The sequence below is a fragment of the Acomys russatus genome, chromosome 27 (genome assembly GCF_903995435.1).
Source record: "Acomys russatus chromosome 27, mAcoRus1.1, whole genome shotgun sequence".
NCBI classification, from domain to species: Eukaryota; Metazoa; Chordata; class Mammalia; order Rodentia; family Muridae; genus Acomys; species Acomys russatus.
Genome location: NC_067163.1, coordinates 12,454,158 through 12,471,211, shown reverse-complemented (window position 1 = coordinate 12,471,211; position 17,054 = coordinate 12,454,158). Strand labels below are relative to the sequence as shown.

The window sequence follows — 17,054 nt, the reverse complement described above, 5'->3', positions numbered from 1 at the left end:
TGCTGGGAAATTGAACTCAGGACCTCTGGAAGAGCAGCCAGCGCTCTTAACCACTGAGCTCTCTCCAGCCCCCAACAATAATGTTACAAATAATATATCCTAAGTGTCAACCAACAGTCTATTTGTGCTTTTACATGCACTTATTCCTTGGACCGGCCTCTTGCAGTGGGTAATATTAATCCAGCTTGCAAATGAGGGAAGCATCGGGTGAGCCACTTAATCTCATGAAGCCAGAGAGCCAGGACTTAACCTGCGTTGGATACCCACCTCCATCATAGAAGAACATTTGCCACAGGGCACTGCGAGACTAGCTGCTGTTATTATGATTGATATTTACTTGCAAATAATTTAGGAGGAAGGGAACACGTGACCAAAGGTCCAATTCAACCCCCCTGCTCTCACTCACGGAAAGGACTCTGTAAGCACAGCTTGCTACAATGCCACCTTCCTGTGAGCTCGTGCCAGGCAGGGTTTGTGACACTCACGGTCTTTTGCCGAGGCCCTGTGTAATCTTGCACAGAGACAACTGTATGCTCTCTCAGGTTTACACACATACACATATGTACACATAAACCTAAATAGTTCATCCGGGCAAGCTGAAAGATGTCTTGGGCTATGAGAAATCTTTCTTTAAAAAAAATTTTTTTTTTTTTTAAGATCTCTTTATTTTTATGTGTATGAGTTTTTGCCTGCTTGTAGGCATGTGAACTCTGTGCATGTCTGCTGTCTGCAGAGGTCAGGAGAGGGCATTGCATGCCCTAAAAGAGGGATTATGGAAGGTAGCTGTGCTTACCACTATACACCCAGAAGAGGGCGCTATGGCTAATTGTGAGCCACCACAGGGCTGCTAGAAACCAGAGCCAATATGTCTAACCACTGAGCCACCCCTCCGGCCTCCAAAGTGCCCCCACTTTATCCTGCATTTTTAATCAAACACCTTGGCAGCACGGAAGTCCAGGAAACAGAAAGACTTATTGGCTTTGGAAAGGCTGGGATGTTATGGAGTACTTGGCCGGCAAGGTCCCGAGGCACCTGGCGCCCCCTTCACTTACAAACGCCTTCCCTGTAAAGCTTACTAGAGAAGAAAGTGCTGGACATGGAGGACAAGCACAGCGTGCAGCTGCAGTCAATGAAGGAGCAGAAGGACCAGCTCCAGGTGCTGCTGTCCAGGCAGAGCTCTGTCATCAACGAGCTGGAGAAGAAGCTGGTGACCGCCACCGCCAACAACTCGGTCCTTCAGAAGCAGCAGCATGACCTGATGGAGACGGTCAACAGCTTGATGACCATGATGTCAACGCCCAGCTGTGAGTAGCGCCCCGCATTTCCGGGAAGAGTCTCAGCAGAGGCTCACGCACAAAGGCGGACACAGAGCACGGGGGAAGGACATGTATTATACTGATTAATTACCATGAAGCACAGACCCCAGGTTGGGTGTATGTATGCACAGGCACTGGCATGCGCACATATGTACATGTGTGTCTAGAGGGGGGAAGACAACCTTGGGTGTTGATCCTCGGGCACCATTCACTTTATCTGTGGAGACAGAGTCTCCCACTGGGGCCTGGAGCTCACCGGCCTGGGAGCCGCAGAGGTCTACACATGTGCCCCTCCTCAGCACTGAGGTTCTAGGGGTGTGCAGCCATGTCTGGCTTTGACTTTGGGTGTGCGTTCTAGAGCTCAAACTCAAGTCCTCACGGCTGCGAAGCACATCTTTTACTGACAGCCGGCACTGCAACCCCCAAAGATCATCTTGGTTCAAGGCTGCAAAGTTCTCACCTTGAGCTAATTCCCTCTTCAGTTAAATGGAGGAGGCTGGCAAGTTATTAAGCCATAGTGAATCTTTCTGCTTTTGATTTTCAAATGGACAAACTTCCTTGGGCCCACAGGAAGGCTAGAGACACAAGGGAGCGCCCCTCCCCTACTCCCACTCCTCATGATGGGGGCGTGGTGGGCAGCACGAGACGCCAGTTCCTATCGCTGTCCATGCCCTTAAGGAAATGCTGCCTTCTTCATTGCCTTTTCTACTTGTTAGCTTATCTTAGTTATGAGGAGTGAGAGGTGAGGGAGGGATGCAAAGAGAATTAATTAAAGATGGAATTGTAGTGGGTTTTTTTTTTTTTTTTCATTAGGATTTTTTTTCCCTAACTGAGTTTGACTGCATTATTGCTGTGGTTTACTTCACAACGCCCCCTTAGCTGCTGCGTATGGCATGGGTGTGGTTGTAGGAAGAATGGGAAGTTTAAACAATGAAGGCATAATTAAAATCTGAAGAAAATGTGTAGGCCTATGAGGTTAACACATAGATAGGCATCGAGCTCCCACAGAGGTGCGGACGGGTATATCACATTTACTAAACACCCAGAGGACACGAAGTATGTGCATTCAATACCGGATGTATGTGTGGATGTGGTGCCTGTGGAGCTGTGTGTTCGTGTGTGTGTGTGTGTGTGTGTGTGTGTGTGTGTGCGCGCGCGTGCACGCATAGGCCAGGAGAAGATGCCGAGTGTCCTGCTTTGGCATTCTCTGCCTTCTCTAGAGACAAGGGTCTCTTACTGAACCAGAGTGAGTTTTTGCTGGCAGCTAACGAGCGATAGGAATCTTGCTGCTCAGCCCTAAGCGCTGCGGTTACTGGTGTGTGCAGCCACATGGGGATTTTTATATAGGGGCCAGGATTCAAGCTTTGGACCTCAGGCTTGCCGAGCAAGTACTCTGCCCCAACGTGGAGCCCTCTTTTCAATACCCTGGAACAGATTACAGACTTAGCCTCAGACATACAAAGAACAGCCAGTATGTACAACTCCGGCTTCAGGGGCAAAGTGAGCCAAAGGGACCTGGGGGTGACGGTGGGCGGGTGCTGTTTTAGGTGCCTGCTCCCTTTGCTCTTTTATAATGTTTGCTTTAGTCTAGCCAAGAAGGGGTTTTTTAAAAAAGGAGTGGTTCATTACAGCTCATTATGAAGTACCCATGTTTCACACAGCTGATTTTAAGAGGGAGTAAGGAACTGGCACGGTTCAGTGGGTAGACGTCCTTACTAGCCAAGACCCGTGCTTAGATCCCCAGGACAAATGTGGTGGAAGGAGACCTGACTCCTGACTGTCACACCCACACCGTGGCACACGCACACACAAATAAATAAATGTAATTTTAAAAAAAGTTAGCAAGAGCCATCTTGTACTAATTTTCCAAAATGACAGTGCAGCATGCTGTAGCTGTGGGAGTGAGCGCAGTCGGCCCTGCTTACACGAGAACAAATGTCTAGGTCTTGATAACAGGCTTCTCTGCACTCACAAACCCTGTTGAAATGTCTGCTGCTTTTTAAACACAGCTAAGGGCTCTGCTGCTGTCCCTAAAGAAGAGCAAACCACCTTCAGAGACTGTGCGGAAGTCTTCAAGTCAGGCGTCACCACCAGTGGCATCTACACACTGACCTTCCCCAACTCCACAGAGGAGATCAAGGTAAGGGAGGGTGTCTCATGGTATGGCTGTGGGGGTCCCTCAAGTAACCCCTGAGCATCCATGCCTTCCCAGGCTCATGCCGAGGGTCCTGCCGCTGCTGGGTACAGAGAATGGATGCTGAGCAGATGGTCCACAGCTCCACGTCCCTCCACAAGTGTGTCCTACTGAAATGACGCATACGCTCAGGCGTCTCCCCCAAGGTGCTGGTGTCATCTCATTAATTGTAGTGACTGTATCTTCTCCAAACTGAAGCTGGAATAACCCTAGTCTGACTTTTGATCACTTAACAAGCAATAGTTAAATTGCATTTTGGCGTGATATCACTGAGAAGAACACACCTAACAAAGCTGTCCAGAAGGGACTCATTTACACACACTTGTCATATAAACTGTAGAAAGATGTGCACTTAGCTGCCAAAGTTCAGTAAAGTCAATTACTTTTACTGAGGCAGGAGGATTCCTTGAGCCCAGAAGTGCAGGACTAGCTTGATAAACACGAGACCCCTCTCAGCAAAATCACAAAACAAAAAATATGTGTTACTGCTATGACAGATTTCTTTTGCACTATGGGCCATTCTTTCCTGAGAATGCATATGGGCCGAGCACAGCACACGGCACGAGCACCTTTAACATCTGTCGTGTTTCACACCAGGGTGCTGGCAGCTTTACCACAGGGACAACTGTTTCCATATGAAGTTGCTCACAGGGTCCCCAGGAAGCTTGGAACTCCACAGCTCAGAGTGGGAGACTATGACTCTATCCAATGCAGTCCAGAAGACCTGAGCACAGGGCCCAAGGGCATAATTCTTTTTCCTTTCATATGGAGGAGTTCAGTGCAGTGTCTGTCCCATCTGTAGAGAGCAGACAGAATCCCAGCCCCATCCAGCAGTGCTGGTTAAGACACAGGCAGATGAGGCCATCCACAGGCAGCCTGGTTTACTGACTTGCCCTGAAGAAGCCCTGGGAGACTGTATCTCAGAATACAGTCTTTCTGTGGCTTCTCTGAGAGTTCTGATGAGGTAGACCGACACTGCATGAGAATCAGGGTGAAGGTTTATGCAAATATTGCATATGCTGCACGCTGACAGATATGCTGCATCTGAAGTAAAAGCAGCTACGCCCTGAGTCAACATGACTCCATAAAGTGCACAGGAAGCTGTGTCAAAATGGAAGCCTCAGAGGCTCCTAGAAGTAGTATCTTTTTGAACTCAGCATTATCTTTAGAATTTTAACATGGTATATCAAAGAAAAATACAAGCACTTAGGAGCTTAAAGCTGTGGAATTTGAAACTGTATGAGATACTTTGATTAGGAATTAAAAAATGAACACTGTGCTATTTAGATTAATGTTTCCCAAAGAAATCTCTCTAATTCATTCATGCTGCTTTAAACCAACTCTGGGAATCACTTATTGTCCCTGGTGGCCTAGAAGTGGAGCGCTGGGAAGAGGAGAGAAACTGTACAGCTTGCTGTGGAAGAAAAACCAATAACCCCTGACCGAGGGTCTCCACTCTCTCTGCTGGTGCAGCCTGCGAGACAGCTCTTTGCATTCTGGTGTCTGTCACAAGATGCCTGCAAGTTCTTGGCCGGGTAATAATGGGGACAGGAACAGCCAGAATGGACAGAGGCTACAAATGCTCTTTACGGCTTGTGGATCTGGGACGACATGGTCACACAGTCACACTGCTCTAGGGACGCTTTTATGGCTTAGTGCCTTTTCCTGCCAACACTGTGTTACCCTCACAGTTTGACAACCACAAACATGGAAAGATCCAGGACTCCGGATCACGTGTCTAGGTCATGGTTAGAGAGAGACTTACATTCCCTTTAGATATTCTCAGTCAAACTAATCCATTTACACAGCAGGGAACAGTAAGTTTTTCAAATCCTCAGTTTCTTTTCTAAAATGCCTGGCTAAGGGCGGTGTGGTGGCTTTAGTGGTGGTAAAAGTGACTGCCAGGCAAGCTGTAGGACCTGGGTTGGGACTACGGTGTTGTGGCTCCTGGATCACAAGGTGGAAGGAGACAGTCAACCCTCAGAAGTTGTGCTCTGCCTTCTACTTGCATGCTTTCCCCTCGCCCCTGTCTGTCTGTCTGTCTGTCTGTCTGTCTCTCTCTCTCACGCATGCACATACACACATGTTCACGCATCCCCCTCATCCACTAATAAAATAAAGATTTTAAAATTAACTGGGCCACATGGTATTGTTACCTCTAAACTTCCTTCCAGACCTGAGGTTCCATAAATGACAATGTGACCTTGTGTTACTGACCTGTCACCCCACCTTACATGGTGTGACAGTACCAGAGATGACCCTGGAAGAGATGATATGTGAAGCCAGCACTAGGGGTCATGGCAGACACGGCAGTCTAATTCAAAGGAAGGCGTGCTCAGGCCAAAGGCTTTGGTATTGCAGCCTCACACTGACATTACGGTTTGGGGTATGTACGATGCACACTGCAAAGGGCATCCGTGAGGAGCACAGGCATGTGCTTTGCTAGTTAGAAGCACAATTGTTTCCTTCCCTGGGTTTCTCAGGGCAAGGCTCCCAGTGCTTATGGACGTCTGCTATTTATTCACTTCAGCACGGCCTGAAGCTGGAGCACACAGCACTGAACTCAAGCATTACTTGCTGAACAGCTTCGGGCTTTGGGTCCCCGTGCCAGGCACAGGCACGCAAATCAAAAGCAAAATCACTAAGTGCCTCCAGGTTTGTCGTAACCGAAGTGGTCATGCCCTGCCTGACTACAGCTGCCTTTCAGATCTTGGTCTGATCCTTGTCATCCTGGCCATGTGGACACTCCACTAGAATACTATCTCTTTTTGCAAATTTCACAACCCAGTGAACCATAATTCACTGTTTATCACAACTGCTTTGTTCTTTATTTCTTAAGAATTTAGACAAAGTATTATGAGAATGTTCTAGTGACTTTGTCATGGTCACTAATGGAGAATAAAAACATGGTTCGTGTAATTTATTTATGTACTAGCAGTGACCCTCAACAATGGGAGTCCTGCTTCCGACTCCCACAAGATAACATGGTCCCCTAAACAGGGAGAGCCACTTTTATATATCATCGAGCAACTTGCTCTATTGTGAAGATTTTGACAGCAAGGAATCAGATATTACTAGAACAATGGCAGGCTCAGTACAAACACTTCTTCCCATCCTACCAACATGCCACTTAGGGTGCAAGGGCGCTAACGTGTGTGCACAACCACTGGGCTCTTAGCTTGATGTAGCCTGTTTAGTGTACTACGTGGGATTTTAAGAAGACATTTTGATAGAATGGTGAAACACTGGCCAATAAACTGAAGGGTTCCTCATGAACTGACTTCAGTGTGCATCTGGTCTAAGGATGCTTTCCTCTGTTAACAAAAGGTTCAAGTTTCTCTGCTTTGGGTAGCATGATGCCACGGAAAAGATACGATACAGAAATTAAGTACACTGTATTCAAATCCTACTCATCGCTACCAGCCAAGTCACTGACCAAATGAAGCTATGCTAAGTCGTTCGCTTCCAGGATTCAGGGCAGTGCTGGGACTGCAAGGGGTTTGAGTGAAGTGTCTGACAAGCTGCACACAAGAGAGTCAAACGATGGTGCCTAATAACAGAAGCAGCATCGGCACATGCGGATGACCAGGGGCTTCCTTCAGCAAACCCGCTATGGGTGTTTGAATAGCTTCACTGAGGATATAATAGTTTTGTTTTATGCCACCTATCTTTCTAAACTCAGTGGGGAAGGCGATATGAGCCCAGGACCTTCATGGGGAGGTAGAATAGCGGTGGAGAGCTGCCCCAACAAAGCAGTCCACTAAAGGCCTCAAAGTGTGTGAGCGACATGGGCGAACAACATGGTAGACCGCCTGGATTCCCTGGGGTTTGGTGCCTTAAAGGCAATATGGAGGAATAGGATGAGAGGCTCTCGTGGCTCTTTTAGCTTTTATCCCTGGATTTTAACTCTCAAATATGGAGCAACTATACTTAAGCTAAGCCTTGAAAATGGTTTTCCTTTGTCTCCAAAGACCACAGCACTCAACAAACGAAGAATATTCACAACTGGCTGTGAACTGTAATATTTCTACTATGTGTGCTGTGGGGAAATTATCTTATTTTCTGGCAACTTTGTGTGTGTGTGTCCTACTGTAATCTCATAACTGAAAAGTATTTATATAATCTTAGTTTCAGGGGGTTTTAATTTTACAATAAAACTCCAGCTGAGTTGAAATTAAACATGCGAGCCCAAAGAATTTTGTGTTCTGGGCAACGTTTTTAAAGACCACTGAGGCAGTTTAAAAACAGAAATAAAGTACTGGGGAAAAATGCCACAGGCAGCAAGGGAAATGTGCAGAAGCCTCAACTCCAACCCTGATGTCAGAGCTGCCCAGCCAAGCTGGGTCACATGGTATTGGTACTCCAGAACCCCAAGGCCCTCACGGGCAGGAGAAACCGGCTTTCTCTGCACACAAAGGAAGCCCGGTAGTTCCACAGCAGGAAGACTGTGACGAGAGTGTGGTACCTCGCAGCGAAAAAGTTGTGACTCTACAGAATGGGTGTAGCTGGCAGCGACGGTTGTCAATGCTGTGAACCCCAAGTGCATGGTTTGCAGAGATGTGGGATTTGAGGAGAATCTTCCAGTCTCCCAGTAATAGGGAAATCACTCTCAGAAACAATTTTGGGGTGGGACTCTTTAGTCAGAGCACATGATGAGCAGGAAGTCCGGCTTTCACCAGTGAGTCATAGGATTTGATTGCTTGTCAATCATCACCATTTTAAACATTTCCAACACACTCTAAAATTCTGACAGCAACAGTTTACCCCACAGGTTATCACAAAGCCTCCAGGAAGACACCACTACTGCAAAGGCCTGGGTCACCAATGTCTAGCATGCAGTGACTGTGTGCTTTTTCCTGCAGGCCTACTGTGACATGGACATGGGTGGAGGAGGGTGGACGGTCATTCAACACCGGGAAGATGGCACTGTTGACTTCCAGAGAACGTGGAAAGAATATAAAGAGGTAAGGGAGTGTGCTAAGCCACCTCAAGAAAAGAGTTTCCTTTGGGAAAACTAATTTTCTAAGATCTTCAGAACTTTCGACACAATGGCTTCTGAAGAAGTTGTTTACAATACAGTTCTTTGTGCCTCACTATTCTGTCTCTCTTAAAAAATGTTGCACTTGAAATAACTGAAATATGACACAGTGCAAGCTGCTCTGTCGTGAGGCTTCTGCAGTATAGATGTCACTATTATAGCTTTGTTGCATCGTACCTAGGTGGGTCTAGCTAGTCCCCACATTTACATCTCTGCCCATGATTATCCCGCTGGCGTTAGCCATTCTAATAGTTAATTTTCTTCCAAGAACAGCCTATTTTCTCAGAGTTGCCTTTAAAAAAAAAAAAAACCTATTTCCTGATCCGGGGAGACGACTCATGCATAAAATGCTTACCGTGCAAGTGTGGGGAGCTGAGTTTGAATCTCCAGAACCCATACAGAGCTGGACACGTTAACTCTCATTTGTAATCATATGACAAGACGAGAGACAAAGACAAGTGACTCCCCAGAGCCTTGTGGGCCACCTAGCCTTGCATGTATATGCAGTGGTAAAAAAGAAATACTCCTTAAATAAGGTTGGAAGTAGAGCTAACCCACAAGGTGTTGGTGACTTTCACAAGCACACTGTGGCACATATTTACCCCCATATATTCTCTCTTTCTCAAAATTAAAACATCTTTTCTCTGTGCAAGGCCTTGCGTTTCTATAGTATAGGTCTAGGGTGTCCGTCCGCTGACGGAACGATAAGCCAATGGAATCCAAACACAAGGAACAACCAGTGGACTAACTGAGCCTCTCTCGCTCGCAGGGGTTCGGGAGCCCTCTGGGAGAGTACTGGCTGGGCAACGAGTTTGTCTCACAGCTGACCAATCACCGTCGCTACGCGCTGAAGATACAGCTGAAGGACTGGGAGGGCAACGAGGCTCATTCGTTGTACGAGCACTTCTACCTCTCCAGTGAGGAGTTCAACTACAGGTCAGTGAGCCGTCACTGAGGAAACCGAAGAACCTTTCTGGGGCATGACTCCAGGTGGTCGTCCAAGCGGGACCTACAACTGCGCCATACTGCAGGGCTGTTTCTGAGAGGCACTGCCATCTTTAAGTTTCTCTACGTTTAAAAGTCTAGCTTTGGCTGGTGACATAACTCACCAGTGCAACACTTGTCTAGCATGGGCCAGATCCTAAGCCCAGTCCCTAGGACTGCAAGGTAAGTAGATAGATTATTAATAGGCAGATTTCTAACAGGAAACTGTGAGGCAGTTTTGTCTGTGTGTGCTCTGGGAAGACATGCTGCCTGGCAGTCAGTGTGCAATTCATAGCCCCTGTAGAATTAGCATGAGATACCCCTGTGATGTAGACTGTGTGTAGGAGCAGACAGACGCCTGGGGGCATACTGTTTTCTTACCAAAGGTTATTAAGGGTAGCCCCATGTTTTGAAGGTTAAACATAGTTAACTGTTGTGTTCAATCCCAAATTAAGAAACAGGGCGCACACCTGAGTCACAGCACCCCCTTAGCTTTTGGCTCCTCTTTACCCATCTAATGACAGTCACCGCAAATGCTCCGAGAGTGCAATCAGCCCTGACAGCGCCCTCACTCTCTGGCTGTAAAGCATGGTTAGGGAGGAGAGAGCAAGGCCTCGGCTTTCTGTGTGGACGATGAGAGCCACACGTGAGGTGCTGGGGTGTGTGGACAGTGCGGCGTTGGGCAGGAGCACCCAGTGGGATGGTAGCACCAAAGAGGCAGGTCTGAGCACAGCAGGTGTCTGAAGAATATGGGCACTTAACGTTATGTCCACAGAGCACACAGTAAAGCCGACCGAGGCCACAGGGGACAAATGACACACAGCAGGCCCTCCATAAACAAAGCCATGGCCCACAGTGCCACCTCTATCTCAGTGGCGCCCAGGCCCTGTGGAGAGGAAGCTTGACTGTAATGTCCTTGGCTGGTGTCCTAGAGAGGTCATAGTGGAGAGCACAGGGAAGCCAGCGCAGAGCCTGGGGCCTGACCTGAGAACTCCATGCTGCCCAGAACAGCCCGCTTTTTACAGACAGTGGATGAGGACTCAGAAGCTGTTTTCAAAGCAGACAAAGATGAAGCAGTTGGTAAACTTGTAGGTTTCCCAGGAGGGGAGAGACGAATGGGAAGGCACACACCATCCCAGCACCCTGAAGGTTTCCCCCTGACTCCAGAGCCCAGGAGTCAGTGGTTCCGAGACACAAGCGCTCTTCATTGTGCTGTCTCCAAGCTAAATGTTTTCTCAACTGGCAGCAGTTAAGAATCTACAATAGAGGAATTATTATTATTTTTTTTTAAGAAGCAAAGACAGAAATGAGACATTAGCTTGTTTATATAGGGAGATTTTACTAAATGGGTCATCACCCTTCCACACGGACATTATAAAATATTTTAAGCTGAGATTCTGTTGGAAATGCAAAGTTATGTTGAATACACTATTTGAAAAACAACAACAACAACAACAAACCACCTACTGGTTTTTGAGGCTTAATTTATTTGGAAATGTAAAACAAATAGCCCATAAAAACTTGCTACATGAATTGGCGGGATGATAATCTGGTCAGTGGACTGATACAATGGAGAGTAAGTGAGGCTTCAGAGCTGACCATGCTTCCTGCCCACGGGAACACTGAAAAGCACATGAGGATGGGGTGTGTAGCAATCGGATTGCCTGCCTGAACCCCGCCCCCCCAGACTCCTAAGACAGAGTCTCATGTAGCCCAAGCTGGTCTTGAACTTGCTATGTAGCCAAGGATGACCTCAAACTCCTGATCCTCCTGCCTCCACCTCTCCTCTCAGATGCTAGGATTATAGGTATGGGCACCATCATGGCCAGCTCATGGCTGTTCCTAATAACAGATCTGAAAGAATGTACTTTCATCTGGAAGGCATCCAAAGGATCTAAAATTGAACAACCTTTCAAATAGAGACTAATAAAAATAGCTCTCTCTTTTATATTAGTTGGCTTTGGGAGACATTTAATGAGTCCCCTGAGAACTGACCTTTCAAGGAAGACAAGAGACTGAAAAGGAAGATGAGCATCAAGCCTCAGGGGTGGCGGGTGGGGGAGGGGAGATGGCGCATGTCCAGCCTGCCTAGGCTTTAGGAGAAAAGGACCAGGAGGAAATGTGTTTTAGATTCCCAAACACATAAGAACTAGTGCACCACAGCAGCTGCTGACCTGGGACTGCCATGAGTACTCCCTGTGCACCCCTGGGCAGAGCCTTGGGTAGTGGTCTCTCCTCTCTGCTTCTTCCCACATGAGACCCTGACAAGTGAATCCTCCCAAGGTGATGGATGGCAAGAACAGAAGAGGACATCTGGGGACTTCCAGGACAGGTCCTAGTCACCACTGCAGGCTTTCCCCGTATGGCATCCTGGCCTAGAGCCTCTTGTATCTACATCTCTCCACATCATGGCGATTCAGCATGCTAGTCTCCCGGAGCTGGGCACTGGCATGCTGAGACACCAACAGGACATCCTCACACCCACTTGATCGTGTGAAACGAGCTCTGGCCTGACTTGCACCATCTGACCATGGGCAGTCAGTCTGTGACGGTGATGTGATAGCTTACAGAATTATACATTCTAACTGGGCAAGGCTCTACATGCCTGTAACCTCAGCATGTGGGAGGCTGAGGCAGGTGGCCTGCCACAAGTTCAAGGTCAAGCTCGGCTGCATAGTGAGTGCTGGGCAAGCTTGAGCTACAGGATAAATCAATAGAACAAAGCAGTTAGTAAGTAAAATGATTGTGCTTATCTTCTGCCTTAGATTCTCCTTGTTGGCACAGTTGGCTGCCACAAGCCACACTCTGGCAGTAGTCTAGCAGTGTGGGCATGACCGGGTGTCTGAGCACTGACATTTACTCCCTTCCTGAGGAAGGACAGGTTTATTACACCAGCGTACAGACTCAAGGCAAGGCAGCTGCAGGGACTTACTTTCTACACAGCACTGTATATTTCTAACACACACTCAACACCTCTCCACCGCAGCACCCACCCCTTCAGTACACAGAGAGGGTATCTGGTCATTTCAGCATCCACCCCATGGGACAGTGGTTGTGGGGTCTGTGGGGAAGCCCCTTGGTGCCACAGACCCCTCTGCTTATCTGAACGCAAGAGGAAAATAAATTGCGAGGCCCCTGCAAGTCCTGCTGAGCTGGTGCAGGCAATATGTGTTGCCGTTGTCATGAAAACATCCCTCTTTGTCGGAGGGTTTGATGATAAGTTGGTTCCTGTTTATACCAGGGCAAAATATTTTGTACAGAGTAGGCACTGGAGTGCACTGACCAGCCAGAGCGCATTCTGTAGAATGGAATTCTTCAGCATGAGAAATTTTCCACTACGGTGAATCAACAACCCCAGCCAGTAACCAGTTTTTATTTTTTCCTTTGCACATTCCAGGATTCACCTTACAGGACTTACAGGCACCGCGGGCAAAATAAGTAGCATCAGCCAACCAGGAAGTGATTTTAGCACAAAGGATTCGGACAATGACAAATGCATCTGCAAGTGTTCCCAGATGCTCACGGGAGGTAGGGAAACTCTTCCTATTTGTATTGGCAAGAAGCAACCGCACAGCGTAGGAGGCTGGCAGCAAGGAGCTGAGTCTGGGATGGGTGACAGTGGCCTTTACTTTTATAAGAAGACAGGCTAGCTGGGTACCAACCAGTTCCACCTCCCTCTGGCCCAAGTGTGAAGTGAGAACATGATGTGGAGCTGGAACTGTTATTAGGCCAACAGTGTGCTCCCAGGATGCTCGGGAGTGAGCCAGGGGAAATTAAGTGGCTATGTGACATCCAACAAGCTCTCTGGAGGTTAGGCTCACTGACCAGGTGAAATAAGCGGACAGCTTAGCTCCATCTTACCTTATTTCTGTTTAACTTAACATTCAGTCAAGGATTTTCCAGCTGTCTTTTTCTTGCAATGATTCTTATACGTAGCAAATGATTACAACAGAAAGTGGGCTGGGGAGATAGCTCAGTGGATAAGGCTCCTGCCTCCGCAGCATGGAAACTGTAGTTGCCCTGTAAAGAGCTGAGCATGTGAGGGGCTTCCGGTCCAGAGCTGGGCCTTGCTTGCCTATCTGTCTAGCTGAAGGCATGAGCTCAGGTTTAGTAAGAGGCTCTGTCTCAGGCCTGTGGGATCGGGGGCTCAGTGGGTAAAAGTGTTCACTGTCAAGCCTGACAACCTTGGTTTGATTATTGGGTCCCGTGCGGTGGAAGGTGAGAACCGCTTCTCCCACGCTGCTCTCTGAGCTCCACACCTGTGCTATGGCATGTCCCCACCGTAAGTAAATAAAACGTAATTTGAAAAATATAAATGTAAGTTGCTGCTAAGACAAGTCAATAATCTAAGTTTGAACCACACCTGCCCTTCAGTCAGGGATCCCTGCAGCAACAGTAACAAGAGGATTTATTTGTGAAAGGAAACTCAGAACTTGAAATTTCATGAAAGAACTAAGTCCTGTTACCCGGTAGATCCTGGAGTTCTTGGGAGAGCAGAGTGGCCACTTGGTGGCATGAGTTCTCCCTATTAGCTGTAATTATTCAAGGGAAGAAGAGCTACTGGACTGATTTTTAAAGAGGAATAGACTCTCATCTCACAGCAACAAGTATCTTTGCAGCCACAGGACAATAGGGTTAGCTTCTGGCTTCCCAGTACCCCTAATCCCGAGGCTGCCTACCACTCCCACACTTAGACCTCTCTGGAGAGGCTGCCTGCTCTCAGACCACCCGTGTGCTGCTTGCTCCAGAGCGCAGGGGAGCAGCTTCCCAAGCAAGGACACAATCTATTTATTTACCCAGTTTAAGATTTAGGGGCTGAGAATGGAGTTGCGAGAGACAGGGGAGGGGGCAATCAGCCAGGGGAGGGCTGGGCTGAAAGAGGCCAAGTTCCAAGCCAAGGGCTGGCCCGTGGGGAAGCTGGCTTATGGAGGAGCGAAATGTCTGCAGGAGCGGTGACAAATGGTGCCTGAAGGTTAAGGCAGATCTGTGACTGACATTTCTCCACATCCCAACACAGGATTTTTTTATACACCTCCATTTATCAGAATCACCAGCTAGGACTGTCTCCAGGCAGCAGTGCCAAGGGAGACAGACAGCTGTACTACATGGGAAATATTATATATTTTAGAGAAGATGCCCTACTAATGCAGTGTCCCACCGCCCTGAGGTAGCATTGGAATTGATGTCTTACCCACATTATTTACTACCAACTCTTGTTACTGTTTTCTGTACTTAAAACCAAACAGAAACGCTTTCACACAATTTGTGTCTCTCCCACACGAGGCTTGAAGATTAATGCAGATTAGTACATCATCTAGGTTACGTCTTTAAATGGCAAATCCTTCTGCCTGCCATGCTCCTGTGTGTGGGTGGAATCGAGAGCTACCAGGGGGAAGGTCCTTCCTGCTGCCTGACTCTCCTTAGCATGGCACCTTGTGGTATAAAAGTTTGCTTTTCCCTAGCTAGGGAAAGACAGAGCACTAGGCATTTGGCTTCCATTCCCACCAAAACGACTTCATGGAGGGCCGTGGGAATCATCTGGCCTATCTTGCTGTTAGGACTTCGACCCACATCGCCCTGCAGTCATGCCATGCCGCCCCTCCCCGTATACCCATGGATGGCAGACTTTTCACACCGCAGTGGCCGAGGTTCCTCCATGTTGCCAGGATTCTGCCCAAAGGGAGCTAGGGAATGTGGAGGAACACACGCTACAACAGAACTGTGACCACAGCAGTGTGTAGTTTGTGTTTGTGGAATAGCAAATCCATGTGGCTTGTCCCACCGGCAGGGGGAGGGGGGCTGGTGGGGTGGGGTGGGTGGTGTGCATGCTTAAGCCCGGCTGACACAGGTGCTACCACTCACTCCTAATTCCTTCCGTGTTTCACTCTCACAGGCTGGTGGTTTGATGCGTGTGGTCCTTCCAACTTGAATGGACAGTACTACCCACAGAAGCAGAATACAAATAAGTTCAACGGCATCAAGTGGTACTACTGGAAGGGTTCTGGCTACTCGCTCAAGGCCACGACCATGATGATTCGGCCAGCAGATTTCTAAATGCCTGCCTACGCTACCAGAAGAGGCTACTGTGTCCAAAGACTGACCCCAAAGCACAGAGCGGCACCAATGCACAGCAGCCCCTTTCCACGTCGTTGGGAGGTGTTCCTGGGGGTGGGGGAGGATCTGTGTGTGTCGGACTGAAGCGCATCACTTAAGCCTGCACCGCTAACTGACCAAAGGAAACGCAAAGGCACTGAGGCCTGGAGAAACACCAGCGGGAACGTGACACTGAGGCTGAGAGTCAGAGGGACAGCACGCAGACTCTGCCATGAGGAAGAGTGTTACCTGAGAGTTCATCGGTAAATAACTGGAAAACAACACAAAACAAAAAACCCACAGAGACCGTGTGTCTAACCTTGGGACCACAGTCCTCTGCGCATGATTTGTAGGTGGCGTAAGTATGCAGCACGGTTGCCATGGTGACAGGATGTCACCATGACGTAGACATGTATTGTCTCCCACTATAACAGAAAGTATTCAGGAGTTTAAAGTGGTGGTAACAGGTTAACATCTGGAGGAGCGCAGTGCACTGTTTCCCTCTTAGGTGCTTTACATTTTCATTTGAAAACAACACATTTAACTGTCTTAAAGGCTTAGTTTGTTAACAGCTGGGTACTATTTACTATATGGTGAAAACGCCCACATCTCTGGGAACACCACCTAGCGGGTACCTTGTTGGTGTATGTGGAGACTGTTCTATTTTGTTTTCTGCCTGGCTGTTAAATATGAAGGTGTTTTTAGTAATTAAATATAAGTTATTAGTTGAGGTGATGGCTTGATTTTTATGATAATATTTACAATTTTGCTCTTTGGTTTCACACACACACACACACACACACACACACACAAAATCTGTGTCTTGTGACAAGGATGATTGTTTTTAATGATGAAAACGCTGTTTCATGATGAAGTGACTTGGCCCAGAGACTTGCTCCCTAGCTTAGTAAGATATGTTTTAGAGAACGAAGCTAAAACTTAACTTGTCATTGAGGAAAAGCATCCCACTTAGAACATCTAAAAAGTGGTAATTCTCTGAATTAGCTTATAGGAAAAATAACTTGCCTTAGTAACATTTTATATTCACTAACAAACTGAACAAGTGTTTTAGAATGTAAACCCAAAATGTTCTGCTCACAGAGATTCCCCTAGAAAAACATTCAGAATACTATTTATGGTTGGAACTGTTAAACCTTAATTCCTTCTGGTCTAACTCCTCGGAAGCTTGCGAGTGCCCTCTGTACCAATGAACACCCGCACAAAGCATTCAGACATGAGTTCTCATGAGCCCTCCTCACCTGTCTGTCTGTCCTTCTTCGTGCCCAGATGCTGTATTTTATTTTATTATTATTTTTAAATTTCTCTAGCCCAGTGGTTCTCAGGCTTCCAAGTGCTGAGAGCCTTTAAGAAATTCCTCATGTTGTGGTGACCCCCCCCCAAGCATAAAATTATCATTGCTACTATAATT

The 17,054-nt window shown here is 47.5% G+C and overlaps 1 protein-coding gene across 1 annotated transcript in view; it reads left to right on the top strand.

Annotated features, from left to right (window-relative positions):
• The window catches only part of Angpt2 (angiopoietin 2), a 50,136-nt gene extending 34,232 nt beyond the window's left edge, over nucleotides 1-15,904 (top strand). The window contains exons 4-9 of the mRNA XM_051169495.1: nucleotides 1,072-1,304; nucleotides 3,326-3,456; nucleotides 8,373-8,474; nucleotides 9,318-9,484; nucleotides 12,930-13,060; nucleotides 15,426-15,904. Coding sequence (XP_051025452.1) covers nucleotides 1,072-1,304; nucleotides 3,326-3,456; nucleotides 8,373-8,474; nucleotides 9,318-9,484; nucleotides 12,930-13,060; nucleotides 15,426-15,586 — 925 coding nt within the window. The 3' untranslated portion in view covers nucleotides 15,587-15,904. The remainder of the gene's footprint in view (nucleotides 1-1,071; nucleotides 1,305-3,325; nucleotides 3,457-8,372; nucleotides 8,475-9,317; nucleotides 9,485-12,929; nucleotides 13,061-15,425) is intronic.
• Nucleotides 15,905-17,054: the final 1,150 nt, after the last annotated feature.